The 22220-nt window shown below is 42.1% G+C and overlaps 4 protein-coding genes across 9 annotated transcripts in view; 3 read left to right on the forward strand and 1 right to left on the reverse strand.

The window, feature by feature from the left end:
• Positions 1-13197, reverse strand: part of mrtfbb (myocardin related transcription factor Bb) — a 79169-nt gene extending 65972 nt beyond the window's left edge. For all 6 annotated transcript variants that reach the window (XM_029436797.1, XM_029436793.1, XM_029436790.1 and 3 more), the window contains exons 1-3: positions 12927-13197; positions 6410-6455; positions 5222-5314 (exon numbers count right to left, since the gene is read on the reverse strand). The gene's annotated coding sequence lies outside the window, so the exon portion shown is untranslated. The remainder of the gene's footprint in view (positions 1-5221; positions 5315-6409; positions 6456-12926) is intronic.
• igfals (insulin-like growth factor binding protein, acid labile subunit) lies at positions 10116-12440 on the forward strand. Its single transcript, XM_029436800.1, has 2 exons — positions 10116-10183; positions 10284-12440. Exon 2 carries the CDS (start codon positions 10289-10291, stop codon positions 12020-12022), a length of 1734 nt encoding a protein of 577 aa, XP_029292660.1. The 5' UTR covers positions 10116-10183; positions 10284-10288; the 3' UTR covers positions 12023-12440.
• A 110-nt stretch (positions 13198-13307) lies between the features above and the next one.
• Positions 13308-16518, forward strand: LOC115011745 (uncharacterized protein C16orf71-like). Its single transcript, XM_029436964.1, has 9 exons — positions 13308-13460; positions 13577-13675; positions 13867-13980; positions 14915-15031; positions 15136-15229; positions 15328-15463; positions 15535-15777; positions 15862-16013; positions 16472-16518. Exons 1-9 carry the CDS (start codon positions 13374-13376, stop codon positions 16516-16518), a joined length of 1089 nt encoding a protein of 362 aa, XP_029292824.1. The 5' UTR covers positions 13308-13373.
• A 1524-nt stretch (positions 16519-18042) lies between these two features.
• Positions 18043-21692, forward strand: LOC115011746 (uncharacterized). Its single transcript, XM_029436965.1, has 9 exons — positions 18043-18125; positions 18857-18935; positions 19312-19438; positions 19564-19695; positions 19780-19944; positions 20516-20818; positions 20981-21031; positions 21326-21477; positions 21558-21692. Exons 1-9 carry the CDS (start codon positions 18043-18045, stop codon positions 21690-21692), a joined length of 1227 nt encoding a protein of 408 aa, XP_029292825.1.
• Positions 21693-22220: the final 528 nt, after the last annotated feature.

Below are 22220 nucleotides of genomic sequence, written 5' to 3' on the forward strand. Positions count from 1 at the left end.
ACGATTACACCATGAAATATGGGTTGTGTATGACAAGTCATCTCTGCTACCAAAAGAAGCACATTTTGTTCATGCATACACCCAACTATAAGACTACGTCAAGTGTTGTCCACCAGCCGTCTAGCTTTCTTAGACCCGGACATGAAGAACAGGAAGTAATCTCCACTAGCTGCTGATGTTTAACAAACGTAGTAATTACCTAGAGTCATCGTCAGAGATAATAAGATATGTTAGATTTAATTCAGTATACATCTGTGACTGTTGTTTGGATATTTGTATTATTTCTCAGTGAGAGCGGCGGAGGTCTAATGTGTTTGAAGATAGTTGCACTTCACTACTTGTAGTGTACAAACGCTGTATTATGCTGGTGTATCCTTTCTCATGACAAATAATGAAATACAAAACTAGAGCCTACAGGGAACTATGCTCATTTAGAAAGGAGAGAAGACATCAATGGTCATCATTTCCACTGTACTGCAGTCAAGCAAGATTGTTAATAAGGGAGCAATTCCCTTCACATAAATAGACACCAGCCGGGCTAGAATAGGCTGTCAATGCTCCAAATTAATCCATTCTCCGAGCCAGTGCACAGTAATGTAGCTCAGATCACTGTGCCGCTACAAAAGCAAGCGAAGCAGCTTGGAGCAAAATCTGAGAGTTTCTGAAAGGAGGCACACAGAGATTAGGAATGTGCAGCTCCTCAGAGAGATGCCTCCGCAGCAGACAAAGACACGAGGAAGTCTTTCCTGCTGCTGGAGGCGCGATGAAAGGTCATGTTATTTTAGGATAGAGGCTGTTTTCCCGGGTTAAACGTCTGCGATGCTCTGATTACCTTCACATCGCTGCAAAACTCTCACTTGTACAGCTTGTAACAACATTATTCAATTCCCCCCCACAACACATTTTGGTCATTGAATTACTTCAAATGTCACCTTTTCCTGCTCCTCTTGTGAGATCATCACACACTGATGCCTCTGTAACACAGATCACACGAACAGAAAGAAGCATTGGAGGTCCACGGGGAATTCTCTGCTCCAACTTCAAGGGGGGGTTTGAAATAAAAAACAGTGCTGCATCGGAGGAAGAAATCCTCAACAGAGAGCGTCTCAGTTTGTGTTTGTTTTTGTGAGAGAAGGAAGCTTCAGTGTCGAGGTGCAAATATAGTTTTTATGTCTAAACAAACGCACATGATGCACCGATCTCCTGCTCCTCCCATCTTAATGGGATTGCTGCTTCCGTCTAATTTCCCAGATTGCTGGAAAAGTCTCTCCTGTTGGAGGCTTCTGGCTGTCAGTAGTGCCGCTGCCTGTTTATATTTTAATAACACTAATGCTTCAAATGTATGTGATGAAGTGTACTTATGTTAAAGGTCAAACGCAGAACTACGAGTTGCATTATTCGCATTTTCTTTCTTTAAATATGTAGATTTGTGAGAAATAGCTTTGTGCGAGCTGAGATGGTACGGTCACGATCTTACTCAGTGACATCACATCAGTGTCTCAACAGCTCAGCGAGGAGGTGATTTTGCCGGGTGGGTCACGAGTCGACAGTGGACATTTTATTTCCCAACTCTCTTCTCCACTGTGGCTTCGGGTCCCACCGTCGGACATCAGCAGACGTGATTAAGTTTTCAATTAAATTGCCGGGACATCTTATTGCTAACATTGTAGCTCAAGGCTCACTGCTGGAACACACAGCAAGTAGAAATCCTCCAGTAAATCATTAAGGGATGCTCAACAGCTGCAGCTTTAAACTGAAAAACCCGCCAGATGAGCGAGATACTGGCGACACTGTGTCAAACTACGAGCGCTGCTCCTCACGCTTCATCCAAAGAAGTCATGGAGAGACAGCGACTTAATGAAATGTACACTCAGCTCTGGTTTAATAAAGATTTGAAATACCCTTTGCAAACGTTCAGCTTCATTATTCACCATCAATGCACACAAGGAAAACTGAAAGAGACAGATTCCTGTGCGGACTGAAAGAATGGTCTTATATTGTGTTCATTTAATATTTCATTCTCTTCTTTCAAGTCACAGACACGGCTTGTAATTCTTCAGACTGGCTGCACCTCTTTATCTCAGCTCTTTCTTCACATCCCTTCTATAAGAGGCCTCTCACCTTTGCTCTGCCAGCATCTCAAAAGCCCTCCGCAGAGCAGGTTTAGTCACCGAGTCACACCAGACACAGACGTGTATCAAGACTCTTTCTTAAAGAAACATTCTCCTAAAAAGGCTTTTATGAATCCTGGCTAAATCCACTAATCCATCAAGTGTCATATTGATTTCCACCACAAAGTAGGAAGAGTGAAGATCTAGAGATTCTAGACACGGTGGCACAACGACTTCGTTGAGGAGGAAGTGTGTGTTTGATTCGCCAAGAGTCAAAATGCAAGAAATAAACGATGTCATGTGCCTGACGAACCACAGAGCTGAAGGATCTACTTTCAGGCGCAGCTTCAGGCGCAGCGTGTGCAGTCGACTTATTTATGATGGAATAATCTACTACAGACTCACTGCAGTCACTTTACCGCACCGTTGTGACGAAGAGAGAGCGGAGCCAGAAGGCAAAGCTCTCGATCTACCGGGCGATCTTCGTTCCTACCCTCACCTGTGGTCATGACCGAAAGAACGAGATCACGGGTACAAGCGACCGAAATGTGTTTTCTCAGACGGGTGGCGTCTCCCTTAGAGATAGGGTGAGAAGCTCAGCCATCAGGAGAGACTCGGAGTAGAGCCGCTGCTCCTTTACGTTGAAAGGAGCCAGTTGAGGTGGTTCATCTAGTAAGGATGCCACCTGGGCGCCTCCCTAGGGAGGTGTTCCAGGCACGTCCAGCTGGGAGGAGACCCCGGGGAAGAACCAGGACTCGGTGGAGAGATTATATCTCCTCACTGGGAACGCCTCGGGATCCCCCAGTCGGAGCTGGAGGATGTGGCCCGGAGAAGGGAAGTTTGGGGTTCCTTACTGGAGCTGCTGCCCCCGCGACCCGACCCCGGAGAAGCGGTAGACGATGGATGGATGGATGGATGGATGGATGGATGGATGGAGACTCACTCACTCATCAAAATAGCAAAATACCACTCAGTGAATGTATCAGAACACAGAAAGTATCATCTCGTGGAAAGAGGAACTTGGAATGTTTTTACTGCTATAACATGTCTGGCCTTTAAAGAAGAACACTGGCTCTAAATGCATTTCTTCTTTTACTCTATTGAACATGTTTGGCCCCCACCACTGTGAAAAGTGTTGAATAGGTGTAAAAACATCAGAAATTAATGAACTAGTCAAAGAGTCATCCTTCACACAGCACACACATCCTAACCCTTGACTGTCTGTTATTGTCTTGTTACTGCATGTGACCACACACACACACACACACACACACACACACACACACACACACACACACACACACACACACACACACACACACACACACACACACACACACACACACACACACACACACACACACACACACACACACACACACACACACACAGGGCTGTAATTTTCCCCAGTGTGAAGATTACAGCCCAAATAAAATGAGATGTGATGAAGCAGCCTTACGTCTCTCCACTGAGAATATCATCACAGTTGGCAGAGGAAGCAGCCATGTTGTCAGCCAGAAGAAGCTCTTCTGCAGTAAATCTGTTGGACTCGTTAATAATTCATTGTTTATAGCAAATTCTGATTGGGGAGCGACGCAGTAAAATCTGACAAAAAGAGTGTCATTTAGGCCATTTTGACAATAAACCCAAACATCCTCCTGGGGTGTGGTTTGTGAAGCGTCTTCATGAGGTAAGAGAAAGGTTTATCAGGACTCCACAGGCCTTTGGAATAAAACCTTGTGATATCTGTGTGCTACACTGCGGCTGTACACTTGCTACAGGAGCTCCGGGCTGCAGGTGGATAACACACCATCATTTTCATCACCTTGCAAGGACACACATTTCTACTTGTGTCATTTTAGAATAAAGCGTTTTGTGGAAATGTGTTTGAAATATATTAACATGAGCTACAACAGGAACTGAATCATTTGCATGACATTTACCTGCAGACTCGCTGAGCGTTATGTGTAAGATTGCATGTTGCACTTAAATGATTCATCTAAAGACAAACAATAACTTTCATTTCCTGCAAAAGCTGCTCAAACGTCAAAAGGTACTTTGTGCTGGCTGTTACCCTCAATGTGTGTCAGTGTCACTGTTCACTGTGCACGACATGGTTAGGGGGCCTGGATACAGGCAGGCAACTGACATGGAGTGAAACACCTGATACCTGGTATTAAGGACATCATTTAACTCTAAAACTGACAACTCTGTGTTTCAGAGGCTGCAGCGGGCTCACACTGAGTGTGACCGTCACACTTTCTCAAGGCAAGTGAAACAATAACACACCTGCTGAGATTATTTACTAAAGGAAAAACAATATCATAAGAACTTACATTTCTATTCTTGCACAAAACCCATGTCTATTTTTGTCTGTTTGCATGGGAACCAAGCTAGTAGAGCGCAGCGTAGTTTAGCATTTGCGGTTAGTTTTGTTGATTATAAAACCAAAATGAGCAGCGAGACAGAAACTAATCAACAGAAAAGGAAAGGGGAATATTTATTCTCCATATCAATGTGGGAGCTAGTATCGCCGACTTGATACGTCTTTTCAAAACTATGATTAAATCCCACTGGAGGGATTTCCCCAGCACTGAGTGAACGACAGAAACGAAAATCAGTTAGTTGCAGAACAATCCATTTCTGAAGCCGATGAATGAAAACACATTTAAGATGGGTTTTTCTTTTCCACTCACTGTTTGGAGATTGCAAGAAATCATAGCAACTGTCAAGGACACACAGTTATCAAGGAAACATGTGACACAGGAAAGCCAAAGTCAACTGAAGGATATTACCACTTGTGTGATTCTTATTACTACATTTTCTCACGGGTGTGTCCTTCAAGTGAAGCGTTCGCCTGTACTGTACTGTACTGTGCATCGTTGTGCTAATATACAATACAACAGCACTCCCCTCTCTTATAATATTACTGAAATGAATAAATGCGTGAGACACCTGAAAGAGGCTTTGGATTTATGGAGGTTCTCCTGGGATTCATCAGCTGCTTTCCTTTTTTCCTCTGAATGGAATCCAGGTCTCCTCCTTGACTCAAAGCCTGGCAGCTGATTCAGACTTTTGGGTGTTTTTTGAGTGTGTGAAGTGGCTCTCACCTGTCCTCTTCAAGCCGACATTGTCTGGTTGTGCTCAAGGGTAGTCAGCAAAGTCAAAAGTTTCATCCATGTTAGTGAATCCGCTGGACGCACCTTCACAGGACAGAAAGAAACAATTAAAGGGGTTCCATGAAGGTTGAATTAAGCACTTCTCACAAGGCCTTCATCAGGGGGCTTTATACTATGGGTAGAAAAACACCAAATAAATAAATATATATATATATATATATATTTATTTGGCGTTTTTCTACCCATAGTATAAATATATATAAATATTAATAATATATATATAATAGTATATAATTATTAGAATAATATATTAATAATATAATATTACTAATATATTAATAAATATATATATAAATATATTTAAAAAATTATATATCTATATAAAAGATATATATTAAAAGATATATAGAAATATATATAAAAAAATATATATATATATTTAAATGTTACATAAACAATAAAAACTACCACACAAAGTCACAATCTTAGAAATAGGATAGTATTTAAAATAAAACTTTAAAAATAGGTAGACAAAACTATTTTAAAATTCTATATTTGTAAGTATCTTTTAATTCTTAATGTAAATGTAAACAAATGTAAATTCAAAGCATCATCATCACGTTTACAGGTTAGCATCATGTTAAAACACAATTCTGTATATTTCAGAGGTGATTTTAAGATTGTTAAGCACATAGTCGATGTATTTTGGCGTCATGCGGCTGACACATCTGACAGACACTCAAAAGGCCTGACGGCGTCACCAGCTGCAATGATTTGCACCGGTCACAATGATCACAATCAATTAAGAAACAGTGGCCGAGTTCCGGCACTTTCCAGTTGCCGAGACAAAGCCGATGGTTTCTCTCTCCTCCTAGAAAGCAGCGAGAGGACTGTGAGCTGCGAGTGATATTTATAGCCACTGCAGGGGTGTCCAAGGTCTTTAGCTGTCAAGGGGCTGAGGCAGCCGTGCTGGACCACCATCACCTCGATGGGTAAAAGGCCACTGAACAACCGTGTTCAAAAGCAATCCGTCTCAACCAAGACATGCTTCTTTGTTCATTTTTAAAAGCATGTGAAGGTGAAACAGTCCAATAACCTGCCAGTGGATGGCAGTGTTGGCTGAGCCTGCTGTCATTCAATACAAAATGAAGTGTATGTGTGACAATAAGCCATTCTCACCTTACTTCACGTGGTTGGGGGACGCTGGGTTGTTCTCACTTTGAGCCTGTGTACTGGACAAACAAAACTATTTAGCTAAATTAAGAGATTAACAGAGAATAAGTAAGGGGTTACATCTCACTAAGAAAGGGTTGTGGTTAGAGCAACAGAGCAGAGAAAAGACGCTCCGTGCACCGTGATATGTGCCAACATTATGAATGTCTAGACGCCCCATGCAGCTGCACAGGAGGGGTAATCTGTTGCTTTATGGTTCTGTTGATAATGGACCCAACTCATCCCGAGGTTCAGTTAACAGCATTCAGCTGCTGGCGGTCCTTGGGATTAGACTGTGGCGTCTTTTCTATTAACAGAAATACAGTACGTAAGGTAAAACCTCAGCAGATCTTTGTAGTTCTGGGTTTTTAGTGCGACGAGGCTAACTGGAAAAGACGTACGGTTTCAAAGGACTGTGAACTGTGTACAAATACTTGGATAGCAGCCTGAACAAAAAGAAACAAAACAAACAAATAAAGGTGATAATGTTTGAGTCATACTTTGAGGATACATTTAATTGGTCAACTGTTGAACTTTAACCCTCTACCTGTTTGTTTGATAGCGTGATATCTCAAACCCATGTTGCAATATTAGGTTTAATGTCTGTATTATGTCATGACACATTTCCCCGTCAGGGACAACAAAGATCAAGTTGAAGCAAGACTATGACTATGTTATGTACTTACAATGAAACAAATTAAATACACTTAGCACTTAAAAACGCAGACGAATACCAGACTTCCTTGATTTATGTGTGTGGAGTTGACATACGATAATTAAACATGTCCACAGAAAAGAGATGCACTAAAAGTGACTAAAACAGACCCAACAGCAGCAGCTGAGTTCATCTGGGGAGCCGTCGTGTACAGTTTGTGTTTTAATTGATCCTAAAAATGTGTACTGGGCTTCCCTTGGTATTTCATGTCGACAGTTCTGTGACGTTTAATAGCAGCGCAGTCGAGTGAAAGATACATTATGATGGCTTTCTCCACTGATCAGCATGCATCCATCCAATTTAGATTAACATCATGCCTTTCAGGCCTTGTTCTCCACTGCTGAGGAAGCAGAGCATTTATCCAGAGTTATTTGAGGAAATTATCCCTCCAGGAGCAAGGCGCAGGCGAGTCAAACTGTTACAGGCACAGCGGCAGGCTCTGCCTGCTCACTATTAAGACTCTCCTCCACTCAGGAAACCCACATGAGCAGACAGAACCTGAAACCTTTGTGTCTCATTGAATGCTGGGAATGAGCCAATTAGAGACGTTTAGCAGGAGAGCAACAATCATGAACAAAACTCACAATGGCAGCCATTCGGTTTGGTGATTGTTTGACCGAAGCAGCAGGACAAAATGTAAAATGATGGTTAAATTCATTCTATGAAGCAATAACAGCCAAACTCCCTTTCATTGTTGATATATTAAAAGGCCTACAGTATAGGATCCGCCCAGAGACATCAAGACATATGACAGCTTAACAATACTGTACTCAGTATATGATCTATATTTAAAATCATCATTCTGCTCACACTCTATTTAGCGTTAAACATCCAGATTCCTTCAGACGGCCTTTACAGAGCAGCAGCGCCCTCTACTGGCAAGAGACTCATTATGCTCCTTCTCCTCAGAATACACTATATGGACACAAGTATTGGGCCACTCGTCATTGAATCCAGGCGTTTCATTCAGTCCCGTTGCCATAGGTGTATAAAAGCAAGCACCTAGCCATGCAGCCTTTACAAACATGTGTGAACGAATGGCTCGTTCTAAAGAGCTCACTGAATTAGAACGTGGTTCTGTAATAGGATGCCACCGATGCGGTCAGTTGGTGAAATGTCTTCTCTTCTAGATGTTCCACGATCAACTGTAAGTGGTATTATTGCAAAGTGGAAACGTTTAGGAACCACAGCAACTCAGCACGACGTGGCAGACCAAGTAGAGGGTACGCCGAGTGCCAAAGCTCTGCCGACTCAATAATGAGCCAATTAGGGTTGTTTCTCTGGGGTTGGCCTCGACCCCTTAGTTCCAGCGAAGGGAAATCTTAATGCTTCATCTTACCAAGTCATTTTGGACAATTCTATGCTTGCAACTTTGTGGAAACAGTTTGGGGAAGAACCTTTTCTGTTCCAGCATGACTGTGCCCCACAAAGCAAGGTCCATAAAGGCATGGTTGGATGACTGTGGAAGAACTTGACTGGCCTGCACAGAGCCCTGACCTCAACCCCATTGAACACCTTTGGGATGAACTAGAACGGAGATTGCGAGCCAGGCCCTCTCGTCCAACGTCAGTGTTTGACTTCACTAATGCTCTTCTGGATGAACGGGCAAACATTCCCACAGACACACTCCAACATGTTGTAGAAAGCCAGAAGAGTGGAAGCTGTTATAGCTGCAAAGGTGGGACCAACTTCATATTAATGTTTATGAATGGCCCAATACTTTTGTACATCACACCTTTCTTCAGGTTCAGTAAAATAGAGATTGATTGGTTGGTAGGACATGCACATATTAACTATTATTAGTCGATTTAAAACAACTAAATTTGAAAGATAATGTAAATTGTTGCATCACGTACCTGATAACCTTCTTATTCACTGCAGAAGACCAGATTTGAGTGATAAGACATTACAAACTTAAGAGGATATATATATATATATATATATATATATATATATATATTATATATATATATGATCATTTCTCTTCATAGTTTTATGAATCAATCAAAAAGTCAAATCAATGAAATGCATGTGCAAGCAAACAGTGTTATCTGGATTTGGTTGTCCTTTAGAGCATGACCAGTTCATGGTTGTCTAAAAGAACTCAGATACCAAGAAAAAGAGTCAACACAAAGTTAGTCATTATAATCATAGATGTGATTAGGAAATGGACTTCTGGAACTGAACTCATCCTGCACTGTCAAATAACTGAATGAAACTGAAATGGTACTGATATTCAGATTTTTAAATGTGAAGTCCCTTACATGCAGCTGTAGTAACTGTGCAGACAGGTGCATACAGTTGATTTTATCCAAATATAACAACGAGGTATGGCATTGGGATGGTTACATCTCCAACAATATTTAAGAAGAATATGTACAGTACACTTCAAGTTTGAGGTAAGAAGTGAAACACAATTTCTCCTCATATTAAACTCTCGTCAAAAATATAAGAAAAAAGAAAACCCCAGAAATTCTGTAAATCTGTAAATCAATTCAAATCTACAGCAAATGCACTCAGTGACTGGACCCTGACTGTAGTTGACACCAAAGGTCACTGAATCCCTTATTAGGTTGAAAATACAGTAAGAGTGAGATATTTGAATATTATATTAAATGTATATACATTTATATAAATGTAATATAATAATAATAAATATATATATAAATATATATAAGATATGATTAAGATTGAGGCAATGGAAAGTACAGTAAATTCTCATTTAGCAACGTTATACAAGTATAATCATCAAGGTCATGAGATTATTGCAATGAAATTATCAAAAGGGGATTTTTGTTAAAAATAAAATTAAAAGTCTGTACATGAAAAATGACATTCAACACAAGTCTAATGGACATTAACGGGTTAATTTTACATATTCAGAGCAGCTGACAAAAAAAAAGAAAAAAAAAAGACTTTGGGTGCTTGGCAGACTTTCCATTCGCCATACAAGCAATTGCATAAGGTTTCAGTCATTCACTGTTTCACAGCCGGTCCATCTTGAATCAAGACCTCTCATATTTAAGGTAAGTCAAGCCTCACAGTACCAACACATTTCTGAATTCTGTATTCTGCTGTGAATTTGCTTTGAGTATTCATATTTTGATGTTAATGATCTTTCCACAGCTGCTATGCAAACCATTGTGATTTTGGTGTTGTGGGTACTGGGAACATCACTGGTGTTGCCAGACCCCGACACAGCTGGAGAGAAAGTGGTTGAAGAGCCTATTCCATGTTCTAAAGGATGCACCTGTCTGTACGATGACTACAGTTTGGAGCTCAACATGTACTGCAGTACTCGTAACCTCTCACAAGCCCCATCTGACATGCCGCCCTCCACTCATTCCCTCTGGCTGGATGGGAACCTGTTCACCTCCCTCGCAGCAGCGTCTTTTATGGATCTTTCTAACCTGGACTTTTTGAATCTGCAGAGTGGCGAGCTGGTGACACTTGACCCTCAGACTTTCAAAGGACTTAGGTCGCTAGCGCACATTCACCTTGAGCGAAATCACATCCGTGTGCTACCAGGTACGATCTTTCAGAATACACCCAACCTTGCTTCACTTAGTCTGCATAACAACCAACTGACTCGTATTGAAGAAAGACTGTTTGCTGGACTCTCACACATGTGGCTTCTCAACCTAGGGTGGAACTCATTAGCAGTTTTACCTGAGACAGCTTTCCATGACCTGCAAGGTCTACGGGAGCTTGTTCTCGCAGGGAACAGACTCGCTTACTTGCAACCACAGCTTTTTCAAAATCTTGCTGAGCTTAAAGAGTTGGATCTGACTGGTAATCACATCAAGGTCATCAAAGCCAATGTGTTTGTTAAACTCACTAAACTACAAAAGCTTTACCTGGCCCAGAATCAGATTGTGACAGTGGTACCCAGAGCCTTTGTGGGCATGAAGTCACTAAGATGGATGGATCTCACAAACAACAGACTGACTTCTCTCCATGACGACACTTTTTTGGGCCTGCACAGTCTCCATGTACTGCGTCTTTCCAACAACTCAATAACTGGAATTAGGCCAAGGACTTTCCGTGATCTGCAGTACTTAGAAGAGCTACGACTCAGCTACAACAGGATCCGAGCCCTGGGGGAAAGGATCTTTGAAGGGCTTGGTCATCTGGAAAACCTAGAGCTAGAGCACAACCAAGTGCAGGATGCACAAGTGGGAAGTTTCACTGGGCTCTCCCATGTGGCTGTCATCAATCTGTCTGGAAGCTGCTTCCAAAGTCTGCCTGACCACATTTTCAAAGGTCTGTCAAAGCTTCACAGCCTTCATCTTGACAGAGGTTGCCTAGTAAGGGTCACGGCGCAAGCTTTCACTGGACTTTCTGGTTTACGGAGGCTTTTCTTGCAGCACAACAACATCTCTGAGGTGGAACACCAGAGCTTTGTGGACCTGGTGAGCCTACTGGGACTGGACTTGAGTTTCAACAAGTTGGAGGTTCTCACAGCCCCTACATTCTCCGGCCTAAAGAATTTGGAGTACTTGCTGTTGTCCAACAATGAATGTCAACAATTTTTGCAGAATGGCACAAAGCAGCTACTCCCAAGGCTGCGCTATCTGGACCTCAGAGATAATACGCTGACAAGCATGGTGCCTGATTTTCCAGAGAGTTTGGAAAAACTTTTGCTGTCTGGTAACCATTGGAAATGTGATTGCAGTGCCCTCCCACTGAGAAACTACAGCTTGAAGAGTCCGTTGGTGATACCTCGACAAGTGGAGACCCACGCAGAGGGTGAAGAGCCCGACTCAACTATCACCATATACAACAACATAACATGCACCAGCCCACCACGTGTAGCTGGTCAGGACCTGCGGGATATTGACATTGAAATCTTCAATAACTGCTAAACAAACATGCACAGTTCTGTTTATGGAATTGGTTGATGTTATCTGTCATAACTTCAACACTTCATTCAGTTTCTGACATCAAGATTTTAATTGCAATGGTTCAAAAATGTGTGGAGATATACGTTAATAGTGAATGTGTAATTGTGGGAAAGTGCAACTATTACAGGTACATTGTCACCTCTCTGCAGAAAAGGGAGAATGGAATTACACTCAATCAACTTCAAATGCTTTAAAGATAATTTAGTTTATATTGAGATTGGAGCGTAAAATGGACTGTACAGAGCTGAGTTCTACCACTTTGGGATCAGGTAACCAGGTGGGGTTGCTTGACATGGATATATAAAACAAAATGGATAGTTTTAAATGTGATGCAATTTGATGTATTTAAAAAAATATGTAAATATATTTTAAATATATATTGAACCCACTCCCTTCATGCCTTGGTCATTTTGGGACAATGAAAATAGGGAGAGCAGGCCAAAAACTGTAAAAAAAATAAATAAACATAGCCTAGGCCTGTAATTCCATATTAAAACGCAGGTGAAAAACTGAAAGCAACAAAACTGAAATGTCAATTTACTAACCCATTAAACTACAAACAACAAGCAGAAGGAAAAATCTGTACAGCTCAAAATGTCTTTAAGAATTGTGAATCACAAAAAAAGTGCAATAAAGGTTTTAAAACTTGTGTGGCTTCACTTTCTTTAAAAATGTTCCATGTACCCACAGAATCAGTTTAAAGTTACCACATCAGGGGATGGATTAGCTAACCCACAGTATAACACCACTGATTTAAACACAGCACAATGTCTATAAGTAATTAGTAAAATGGCAAAGTTTCACTGATAAATAATGATATAACAATGCTATGAAAGTATGAACTTGCATATATGTGTAACGTTACCTCTCAGACAAACAGTTGGCTTGTCCTAGTCGAAGCAGCACCTGTAAGAGCTAGCTAGCTAGCTAGCTAATCAGCTAGCTTGCCGAGCGCACTTACGCAAGTACTGCATTTACTGATATACTATATTAGTGCAGACAACTGGGCATAACTTACACCCAACATGTATCTCTCTCTATCTCATGAAAAGTATAAGTTTGTAGGCTAATCGTTTGTTCAGGTATAAAACACTTTAGAATGTTTTGTTTTTTGTTTTTTTTAAAGCGGTTTAAATTAGTTAGTTGCGATATTTCTGACAGCACCTGAAGGCAACATTGTTGACGGAGCACACGTGCACATATAAGCTTTCCGTTGCCATGGTGACCAAGCAGCCTCAAATAATCAATCCGGAACATTGAACGGTAACTTCACAGAAACTCTTTATTAGTTTGTTATTGTACTCGCTTGTAAATGGACCTGAATCATTCGTCGTGTTGGGATTCAATTCTGGAGAAGGTGAAACCACATATACCGTCCATCGACTCCGATTCTTCATCAGTATGTTGTTTCTTTTCTTCCTAAAAATGTGTTTGCTAGCTAACTGACAAAAGCTAACTTTAGTTACAACTGCAAATAAACACACAACAAATAATTGGTACCTCTTAACGTTACAGTCCGAGAATGAAGAGATTGTCACCATATATCAAAGACCAGCTGGTCTTTCCCTGGAGGTCCCTGAACACCTCTTTTCAATGGATGATGATGAACTAGAGGTTAGTTAGTTATACATTCATTTCATGAGCGTTAATGTAGTAAATGTCAGGACACCCAAACAAACGTGACTGGTAATCATTGATGTGTGTGTGTGTGTGTGTGTGTGTGTGTGTGTGTGTGTGTGTGTGTGTGTGTGTGTGTGTGTGTGTGTGTGTGTGTGTGTGTTTCTCTGCATGTGTTGTTCCCTCAGGAGCTGATGAAAACATGCTGGCAGGAAGAGAGTGTAAAGTTGGATGATGATGAAATTGTACAGGGGGCTGCTGCACTTCAGTGGGGTACACGCCGCTCTGATGCTGATGTTGAGGTGGGTTTTATTGATCCACAGCCACTGTTTACATAAGTGTAGCATGGAATACAGTGGTGGACGTAACTATGTACATTTACGCAAGTACTGTACTTAAATACGCATTCAAGGTACTTGTACTTCTCTTGCGCATTTCCATTTTATGCAACTTTATACTCTACTTTATCTCAAAAATAAATATTGTACTTTTTACTTTTCAGATTACAGTTTTTCATCCCTTTCCCGTCCATTAAAAACCATGTATCTCCAGATGTGGTGATTTTTAGTGTTTGTAATAAACTGAAGGATGAAGATGAAAAGTCTTCTTCTTCTTGAGCTAAATAAAGTATTTAAAAAGCCTCTTGGATCAGCTGGAAAATGCATCGTCACAAATCTGAAAACAAGCTGTTTTTCTGAGAAACTTGTGAAACATTGACTTCTTAGACATACGTGGTCTTATAGAATATGATGCATTGCTGTTAGATTAAACTACCAACAGTATATGAAGGATTCAACAGTAATCAGGGAACATTTTACTGCACAACAAGTACTTTTACTTTTCATACGTTAAGTACATTTAGCTGATAATACCTCATACTTTTACTTAAGTAAAGTTTTGAATGCATGGATTTTACATGTACTGGAGTATTTTCACAGTGTGGTTTTAGTACTTTACCTAAAATAAAGAAGAAGTACTTCTTCCACCACTGCTAAATATGCACCCTTTCCTTTCCTTTCCTTTCCTTTCCTTTCCTTTCCCTTCCTTTCCTTTCCCTTCCTTTCCCTTCCTTTCCCTTCCTTTCCTTTCCTTTCCCTTCCTTTCCCTTCCTTTCCTTTCCTTTCCTTTCCCTTCCTTTCCCTTCCTTTCCCTTCCTTTCCTTTCCTTTCCTTTCCTTTCCTTTCCTTTCCTTTCCTTTCCTTTCCTTTCCTTTCCTTCCCTGTCTCACCATTAAAGGCAGATGCTTGTGAGAGAGGTATTGTGAAGGTGAAAGGAGCCGAGCTGGATGTCGCCGTAAAACCAAAAGTGGACAACATAAAATCTGATGAGGGTTTTCCTGTTCTCTCATTTGCGGTGAGTTTAGGCAATTAAAAAAAGGTTAGGGATAATCTACACTAGTTATGCTTAAAGCAGGTAAATAATAAAAAATACTGGTTTTGTTACACACCGACATTCAGAGGCTTGACAAGTGGGATTTGGATGATGTCCTTCAACATCTGGAAGAGGATGGGCTGCAACGTGTGTCAGCTGAACCTTTGGAAACACATGCAGGTCAGTAATTATAACATACACCCCTGAAGCTATAAGATGATTAAGGGCGGGGGTTATACATTTAATTTACATGATGAATTTACTATCTTGTGTTATAGGTTCAACACAATTCTTGTTGACAGACGGTGACAGGGACAGGTCACAGGGGAATATAATGGAGAGACTAGTTGCTTTCTGTAACAGCCAGTCATCTAAGTCTATGTCAGAGCCCGTGGAAAGCCCACACCACATTAGGTAAGTCACATCACTGCTACGCCTTTGTTCAAACTTGTTAGATAATGATAATAATCAGCTGTTCCATGCAGACAGAAAAACGTGTGCAACAAATCATCGGAGAGGATGGAAGCCGAGCTGCAGCTGACCCACCAGGAAAGCCCCACAGTGTATATTGACCTGCGCTGCACTGATCCTTCAATAAAACCACCAAGAACATCCACAAATCTCTCATCAGAGTCTAAATCTCCAGCCAGACACAACAATCGCCAGACAACACCACCTTCAGAGGAAGCCAATCTTAAAGTGCATGATGCATCACAGACGGGGGACAGGTAATTATAACCTGCATCAGAAACATTTGTCATGCTTCAGTCCAGCGCACTTTGTTTCAGTGTCATTTCTCCACTTCCTTCCAGGGAAGTGACTGGCAAGAGTATGTTGCTTCAGAAAATCAGGGAAATGAATCGAAATGGGAAAAAATATCCCGATAAATATACAGATCCTCAATATTCAGTATCGGAGAATGAAGCAGAAGAACTGGAAGAGAAGCCACACCACCTGTCGGGAGGTAAACAATCCTCACGTGTACACTTTGACAGAAACCTTAAAATAGAAAGTCCACCAACAACTCAGGAAAGTACAATCAAAGAACCGAAGCATCAGAGGTATGCATTGTTGTTTGTAATTCATTCAGCACATCATTGAGAATAAACACATGTTATACCATCACAATGCTTTTGTTAGTGACCAACAGAGACAGCAGCATGAACACCAGCGGATTCTCAAGCACCTGAAGAAACATCGTCCAACCAAATCTGTCAATCAGAAGCAGCCAGCTGCAGACAGGACAGACGTGCTTTATGATTTTGTAAGTGCCACACAACTCACTTTTTGGAGTCTTATACAAATGGCCTCTATTTATTATGAATCTTATTTTCAGGAAGCATCTCATCTACAGTCAATCAATACACTACCAGCAGATATTGAAAGTAAGGTGTGTATGCTGCTGATCGTCAACCTCTCCAGTCCTGGCGTGGTTGGAGCCAGAGCTCACGGGAGGAGAAAACATCTGAACACAAGTGCAACCAAATCAGACATTTACAACACTTTAGTGGCTTGGTTTCTGTCTTTGGTTAGTGAGCACTCCTCTAATGTGTGCGCAGCGTTTGTTATTTGTAAAGCTGCTTCACCATGTATTTTATGCTTATGTATATTAGGTTGGGCCAGAGCAACACCATGATGAAGATGAGGGTGGTGCAACTGTCCCATTCTGGGTTGCAGGACTTCAGCAGCAGTGGACAGAGGATGGCCTGACTCTGCATGTTCTAGCTGTGGCTCGCCACACTTATACACCACGGGTGAATAGCCACAGAAAAGACAAACACTTACTCTGTTGGATTTACAATGTGTGTGCTGATGCTGTTCTTCTTTTGTTTGCGTTGTAGAAAAGGGACAAAGACATCCACACACCTTTCTATAACCATGTCTGCAGGTTCCTCTCGGAGACGTCGCTCGCTCTAATCGCACGCTGGCTACCTCAGCTTAAACACTTGCTGGAACAACAGGCCTATGCCTCACCCATCCATCTGCCCACTTCCTGTTTGAATTGTTTCATCTCCACCACCTCCAACAAAAAGGTGATTTGCTTCAGAGAGTTTGATTTAAAGAGACAGATCATGGAAAACTCACTTTTTTCAGTGCTTGTGCACAAACTGTGAAATAAAACAACCCAGTCAGTATTTTGTGGGAAGCCTTGGTCAGAAAACATAGGATTTAATAAGCCATTCAGATTCGGCTCCTCTTCCTATGTCTACCTCATCAATGTTTCTCGCAAGCCAATCAGAGCAGACTGGGCTTTTTCAGGAGGGGGGCTTAAAGAGACAGGTGCTAAAACAGAGCGTTTCATACAGAGGGGGAATACAGATCTATTCTGACATACAGTATGAGAAAAATAATGTGTTTTTTGAACATTACAGCATGTAAACATGTTATATAAGAAGCCCAAAATACGAGTATGAACTTGATATGTCCCCTTTAATATATCGTCAAGCACTGATTTTGCCTTCTGTTGACTGCATCCTGTTCCCTTTGCTTGTATTTCAGGTTATAGAGAGAACATTTGGTCTCAGTCCAGGGTTTTACTGGCAGACTGTGGAAACTCATGAGTGTGTTTGTAAAGGGAGAGAGAGCACACAAGAGCAGCACACAGAGGTGAGCATGTTGCCCTTCAAAAGAGTTTTTATTATCTGAAGAAGCACTGAATCAGAGGCAAAGCAGTGAAGCTGGAATAACTCATTTGTGTTGCAGGTATCAGTTGCTCTGGGGCTCAATGCTTTCCTCCTACATCCCCTCATAACACACTACACGCTCCAGCTTGTTCTGGACTCAGGACTCGACGTGTGTGGTCTGCGGCTCCTTTATCCACCACAGAGGTTCCTGAGTGACAGAGCTGGTAGGACATAACTAACTGGTCATAAAGTATTTAATAACTCTTCTTCTGGCTCATTGGTCTGGTGGGCCTCCTGGATCCAACTGTGGCCTCAGGCCTTTGTCAGTGTCTTCATTGAGTCTTTAAAAAGTCTCCCTCTGATTCATAGATGCTGTACCGGTTCTCCAGAGAACTGATGAGACCTGCCAGCCTGTTCTTGCCCTTGCTGTTCGCGGCCTTCATGCCCACAAAGTGTTGGAAGATTTAACTAGTTCCTTAGATCTGCTGCTCAGAAAGGCAGATCTCAACCCTCTCCACTGCAGAGGTCAAGAGTCTCCACTCTTCTACTCCCCCCGACTGGCCGGTGGGGTCCACAGGGAGCTGTGTTTGTGGTTTTCAGGAAGACTTCGAGGAGGAAGTGCACAGAATCACAACCGGTCTCTGAAGAGGTTTGTTGTCAAAGCATCATTAAGTCTACTTCATTGAACTTTTTTAAAGCTGGGCTGTCAAGAAGATACATTTCACTCATACAACTGGGAATTGAAAATATACAGTGCAACTAATTAAATTGACTCATTTAAGTATTAGACTGTTGCAGACAGATGTTAGAGCATTAGGACGTTCTGTAACTCAAATCCCTTAAAGCCAAGAGGATTTACTAAGTACATACTAAAACATATTACCTTTATTACTGTGACACAGTTTTATTTTCACTTTTGTTTGTAGAGCTGTGCCTTCAGATGACACACTCAGCGGCAGCCTGTTCAATACAAGCCGATCACCTTCCTTTCTGTGCGCTACAACGAAAGGTACCGTCTCTCAACGAGGAGCCGAAACTGTCTTCTGTCACATTTCATATTCAATGTTCTTCTTTACGTTCCCCCCCCCCCCCCCCCCCCCCGCACAGCTGACTTACTCCTCGTGGTGTCGCCTGCCGTGCCTCCATGTTTCTACGGCCAAGTGCTGACTGTTTGTGAACGCAGAGGCTTCAGTGTGAGGGGGCTGCAGAGGCTGCGGCTGCAGAGCGATGGAGCTGCTGTCCTTGGCCTCTCCAACCTGCAGGTAGAAATACAAGACACGACTTCAGACCTGTGTAGAATAGAAGGATGCAATTGCATTCAAACAAACTCCATAATTGATATTTGTAGGGAATTTTTGCTTTTTACTGGAGAAACTGTGAAAACGTCGAGGTGGAAAGGATCATGGATTTTGATTTCTCAGACCTTGGCGCTGGTGTTGAAGTCCAGGACATTTCCATCATAATGGAACATTTAGCTGTAGTTGTGATCTTTGCAGCTAATAACCTCTAACCTCTAACTGTCGGCCAATGTTCCAGCTGCTCGGGTCTAAGAAAACAAACCTTCCTCCTTGTGCTTGGAGGAATGTTCTTGTCCTTTTTTTGGATCACCCTCTCTAAGCCTGTGTATGTTTTCGCTAGGCACCTGTATTCTGCAGTTCACATACTCTGACCCCGGGTCAGGGTCAGCTGGAGCTGCCCTCCCACTGTCTGGTGTTGTTACTGAGGAAAGAAAATGCAGTGCACCACAGTGTTAGTCTGTCAGCAGGTCTGAATTACATCTCAAATGATATCTACGGCGTAATAATCACCATAAATCATATTTAAAAGTAAATATAATGTGGAAGGTCTGCATTACAGTGAAATAACCTTGCAGTTGCTTTATTGTTTCAGCCCTAATGAGAGAACTTAAGGCAGAAAAGCTTCTGGGTTGCCTCCCCCCCAGACCTGACGGTGTTCACCCAGTAGAGCCCAGCTTCTGCTTCCACACTGCGCCTTACAGCAGCAACCAGTTCCATATCTTTGGTAAGCACCGTGCGTTCACTGTCAGTAAAGTAAAAGGTGTTTCCTCTGCCCTTTTTGTTTTTCTTGAGTATATTTTGTCTTTAGCTCGGTGTATGTGGGCAGTGCCAGATCCTTCCGGTGTGATCCTGTCCCATCAGAAGTGTCCACGCAACTCAGACACAGAGCAGTGGGCGATTTTGACCTTGTGTGGGAAGGACATGAGCCAAGGCCTGAGCCTCCTACACAGAGTGCTGACAGGAGGGCCAGAAGGTGGGTGGAGTTCAACTGCATCTGTTAGAGGACATCCCGTCCTGTGTTGGAACTGGAGGTGGCAGTAAACAAACACACATACACTGTCAAATACACAAAGCCGCCGACACAGTTTAACGATTGAGCGGTGAGTGAATTATTTCATCAGAAGTCTCTTAACTTATCCAAAGCCAAATAAATTCTTCATTTTAAGGTAACGGTCCGTTTCATTTGGTCGCCTGTAATGGCGTCGTATACCGTCAACATATGTGCACGTCAGCATTGTGTTCATCTGCCAGAACTGTGATAAATGAACTTTTTATCCACTTTTGAAACACACTTACACTTTTTATATCTTGGTAGCTTTTAACTTTATATTTAGGATTTTAGTCATCGGACGTCTGGATCCTAAGTTATCAGAGAAACAATGATTTATACGTGAAACTGCTTCATTATACTGAGTCCATGTGCTTTGGAGAGGAGGAGACCTCTGTGGATCATTCTAGTGGGAGGAAATGACTTGTTGTGCGTTTAAATGACCACACATCTGTATTTTCCAAAGGTTACAATGTTTTTTGAATTGATATTCAAGGCGATGTCCGACATGCAGGATTCGAGCTGCTCGGCCTGAAGTGGCTGCCTGCGTTGACTCGACTTCAGGCTCAGGAACTGAGTCCATACGAGGTGGGAGAGCATCTCTGCCACGACAGCCTGGAGAGTCTGATGTTCTCTCCCGCCCTCGTGTGTGCTCTGAGACGGGCGGATGCTTTGGCTTCCCTGAGGAATCTCCTAGCACACGATTACCCCGGGAGCCTCGGCATCCTGATGTCACCGACACCTGAAGTGGCTTTCAGACAGGCCTCCCTTTTCTTCTTCGAGCATGAGATGATCGCTGGTAAAGTTTGTTGAGTGCTGTATAAAACATGACATCAAATAGCAAGTCTAAAACCTGATCTCTGGAGGGACGCTCCAGTTCCAAACATTTGAGCCTCATCACAAGATTTAAGGAGAAATAAGAAGAAAGGCTCATCACCCCAAACTCTCCTCTCCTCCACAGACCGCAGCGCACACTCACTTCTGAAGTTTCCTGCCCATGTTATTACTAAAGGTTTGTGTATAAACATTTCATCTCTATATTGTAATTTGCCAGAGGAATTAATCTGATAAACTGTCTTTGACTCTGCGCTGACACATTTTCTGACACATATACTCAAGACAGCACATACAGTAATCAATATATCAATATGAATCTGAGGGATTTGTATATTTCGTGCAGCCCAGGCTTGTGTGTAATAGTGTCAAACTGTATTAGCACATGTATGTTTCCCCTTATCTAAGTTTTATAATGTGTAAATGTGGCAAGTCATGAATATCATTTTTGAACACTCAACTTCCTGTTCAGATCCACAGATGCTGCTCACTGTGGGCCTCCTCAAGCCAAGAACCTGGACTCACACTCTGGCCAAAGCCGTCCACCAACTGCAGCTGAGTGGCCTCACGTTGGTGGGCCTGCGTGTCCAAAGCACAGCGACCTCACTGCTGCCTGCAGCAAGTGTAACTGAGGAAGATTATCTGTCCTTTCATGCAGCATCTTAAGCCTGGGTATTTCTTACAGTGTTAGTTGTTGTGTGCAGGATCCCTCAGACTGGGAGGCTCACGTGGAGGCCACGTGCTCCAGCTCCTCACTGGCTCTCTGCCTCCAGGGGGAGCATGCTGTGAGGAGGCTGCTGGATGTGGCTCATTCATACAGTGGCCTCTCTGGTCAGTGAGTTCTGCATCCCAGTACACGCACAAGCTGTATAGCTATGCATGTAACTGTACTAGTGCATTATGTCATTCACTTTAAATTGCCTTTATGAATAAAATGTACTTTACAAATTAGGGACGCACGATTTATATCGAGGCCGATCGCCTGATATTATTCCGATAGTGAAATTATAGCCATTAAATTATCGGCCAATAATACGAAGCAAATTTAGTTTTCATTGATTTTGACAGCAGGGGGGTCAAACTCATGTTAGTTCAGGGGCCACATGCAGCACAATCTGATCTCAGGTGGGCCGGAGCAGTACCATCACAGCATGATAACCTGTAAATAACCACAGCTCCACATGTTCCCTTCGATTTAGTGCAAAGTACATTCTGTTCAAGCTTAATCTTTTTACAAAACATTATGAACAACCTGAAATGTCTTAAGAACAAAAGGTTTAATTTCAACAATAGTGTCAGTTTATCATTTCCACATGTGTGTTACAACTTACTGATCACAGTGTGTCTACAAAGGCTTTTACTTCATG

The sequence above is a fragment of the Cottoperca gobio genome, chromosome 8 (assembly GCF_900634415.1).
Source record: "Cottoperca gobio chromosome 8, fCotGob3.1, whole genome shotgun sequence".
Taxonomy (NCBI): Eukaryota; Metazoa; Chordata; class Actinopteri; order Perciformes; family Bovichtidae; genus Cottoperca; species Cottoperca gobio.

Excerpts from the sequence above, each read along its gene's own strand:
- LOC115011746 (XM_029436965.1), top strand. The coding sequence starts at position 18,043 with ATGCTGTACCGGTTCTCCAGAGAACTGATGAGACCTGCCAGCCTGTTC. Across the intron at positions 20,819-20,980 it reads CGAGCATGAGATGATCGCTG|ACCGCAGCGCACACTCACTT; the intron begins GTAAAGTTTGTT and ends TCTCCTCCACAG. Across the intron at positions 21,032-21,325 it reads TGCCCATGTTATTACTAAAG|ATCCACAGATGCTGCTCACT; the intron begins GTTTGTGTATAA and ends CTTCCTGTTCAG.
- LOC115011745 (XM_029436964.1), top strand. The coding sequence starts at position 13,374 with ATGGACCTGAATCATTCGTCGTGTTGGGATTCAATTCTGGAGAAGGTG. Across the intron at positions 15,032-15,135 it reads TTCCTGTTCTCTCATTTGCG|AGGCTTGACAAGTGGGATTT; the intron begins GTGAGTTTAGGC and ends ACCGACATTCAG. Across the intron at positions 16,014-16,471 it reads GCCACACCACCTGTCGGGAG|TCCTGGCGTGGTTGGAGCCA; the intron begins GTAAACAATCCT and ends CAACCTCTCCAG.
- igfals (XM_029436800.1), top strand. The coding sequence starts at position 10,289 with ATGCAAACCATTGTGATTTTGGTGTTGTGGGTACTGGGAACATCACTG.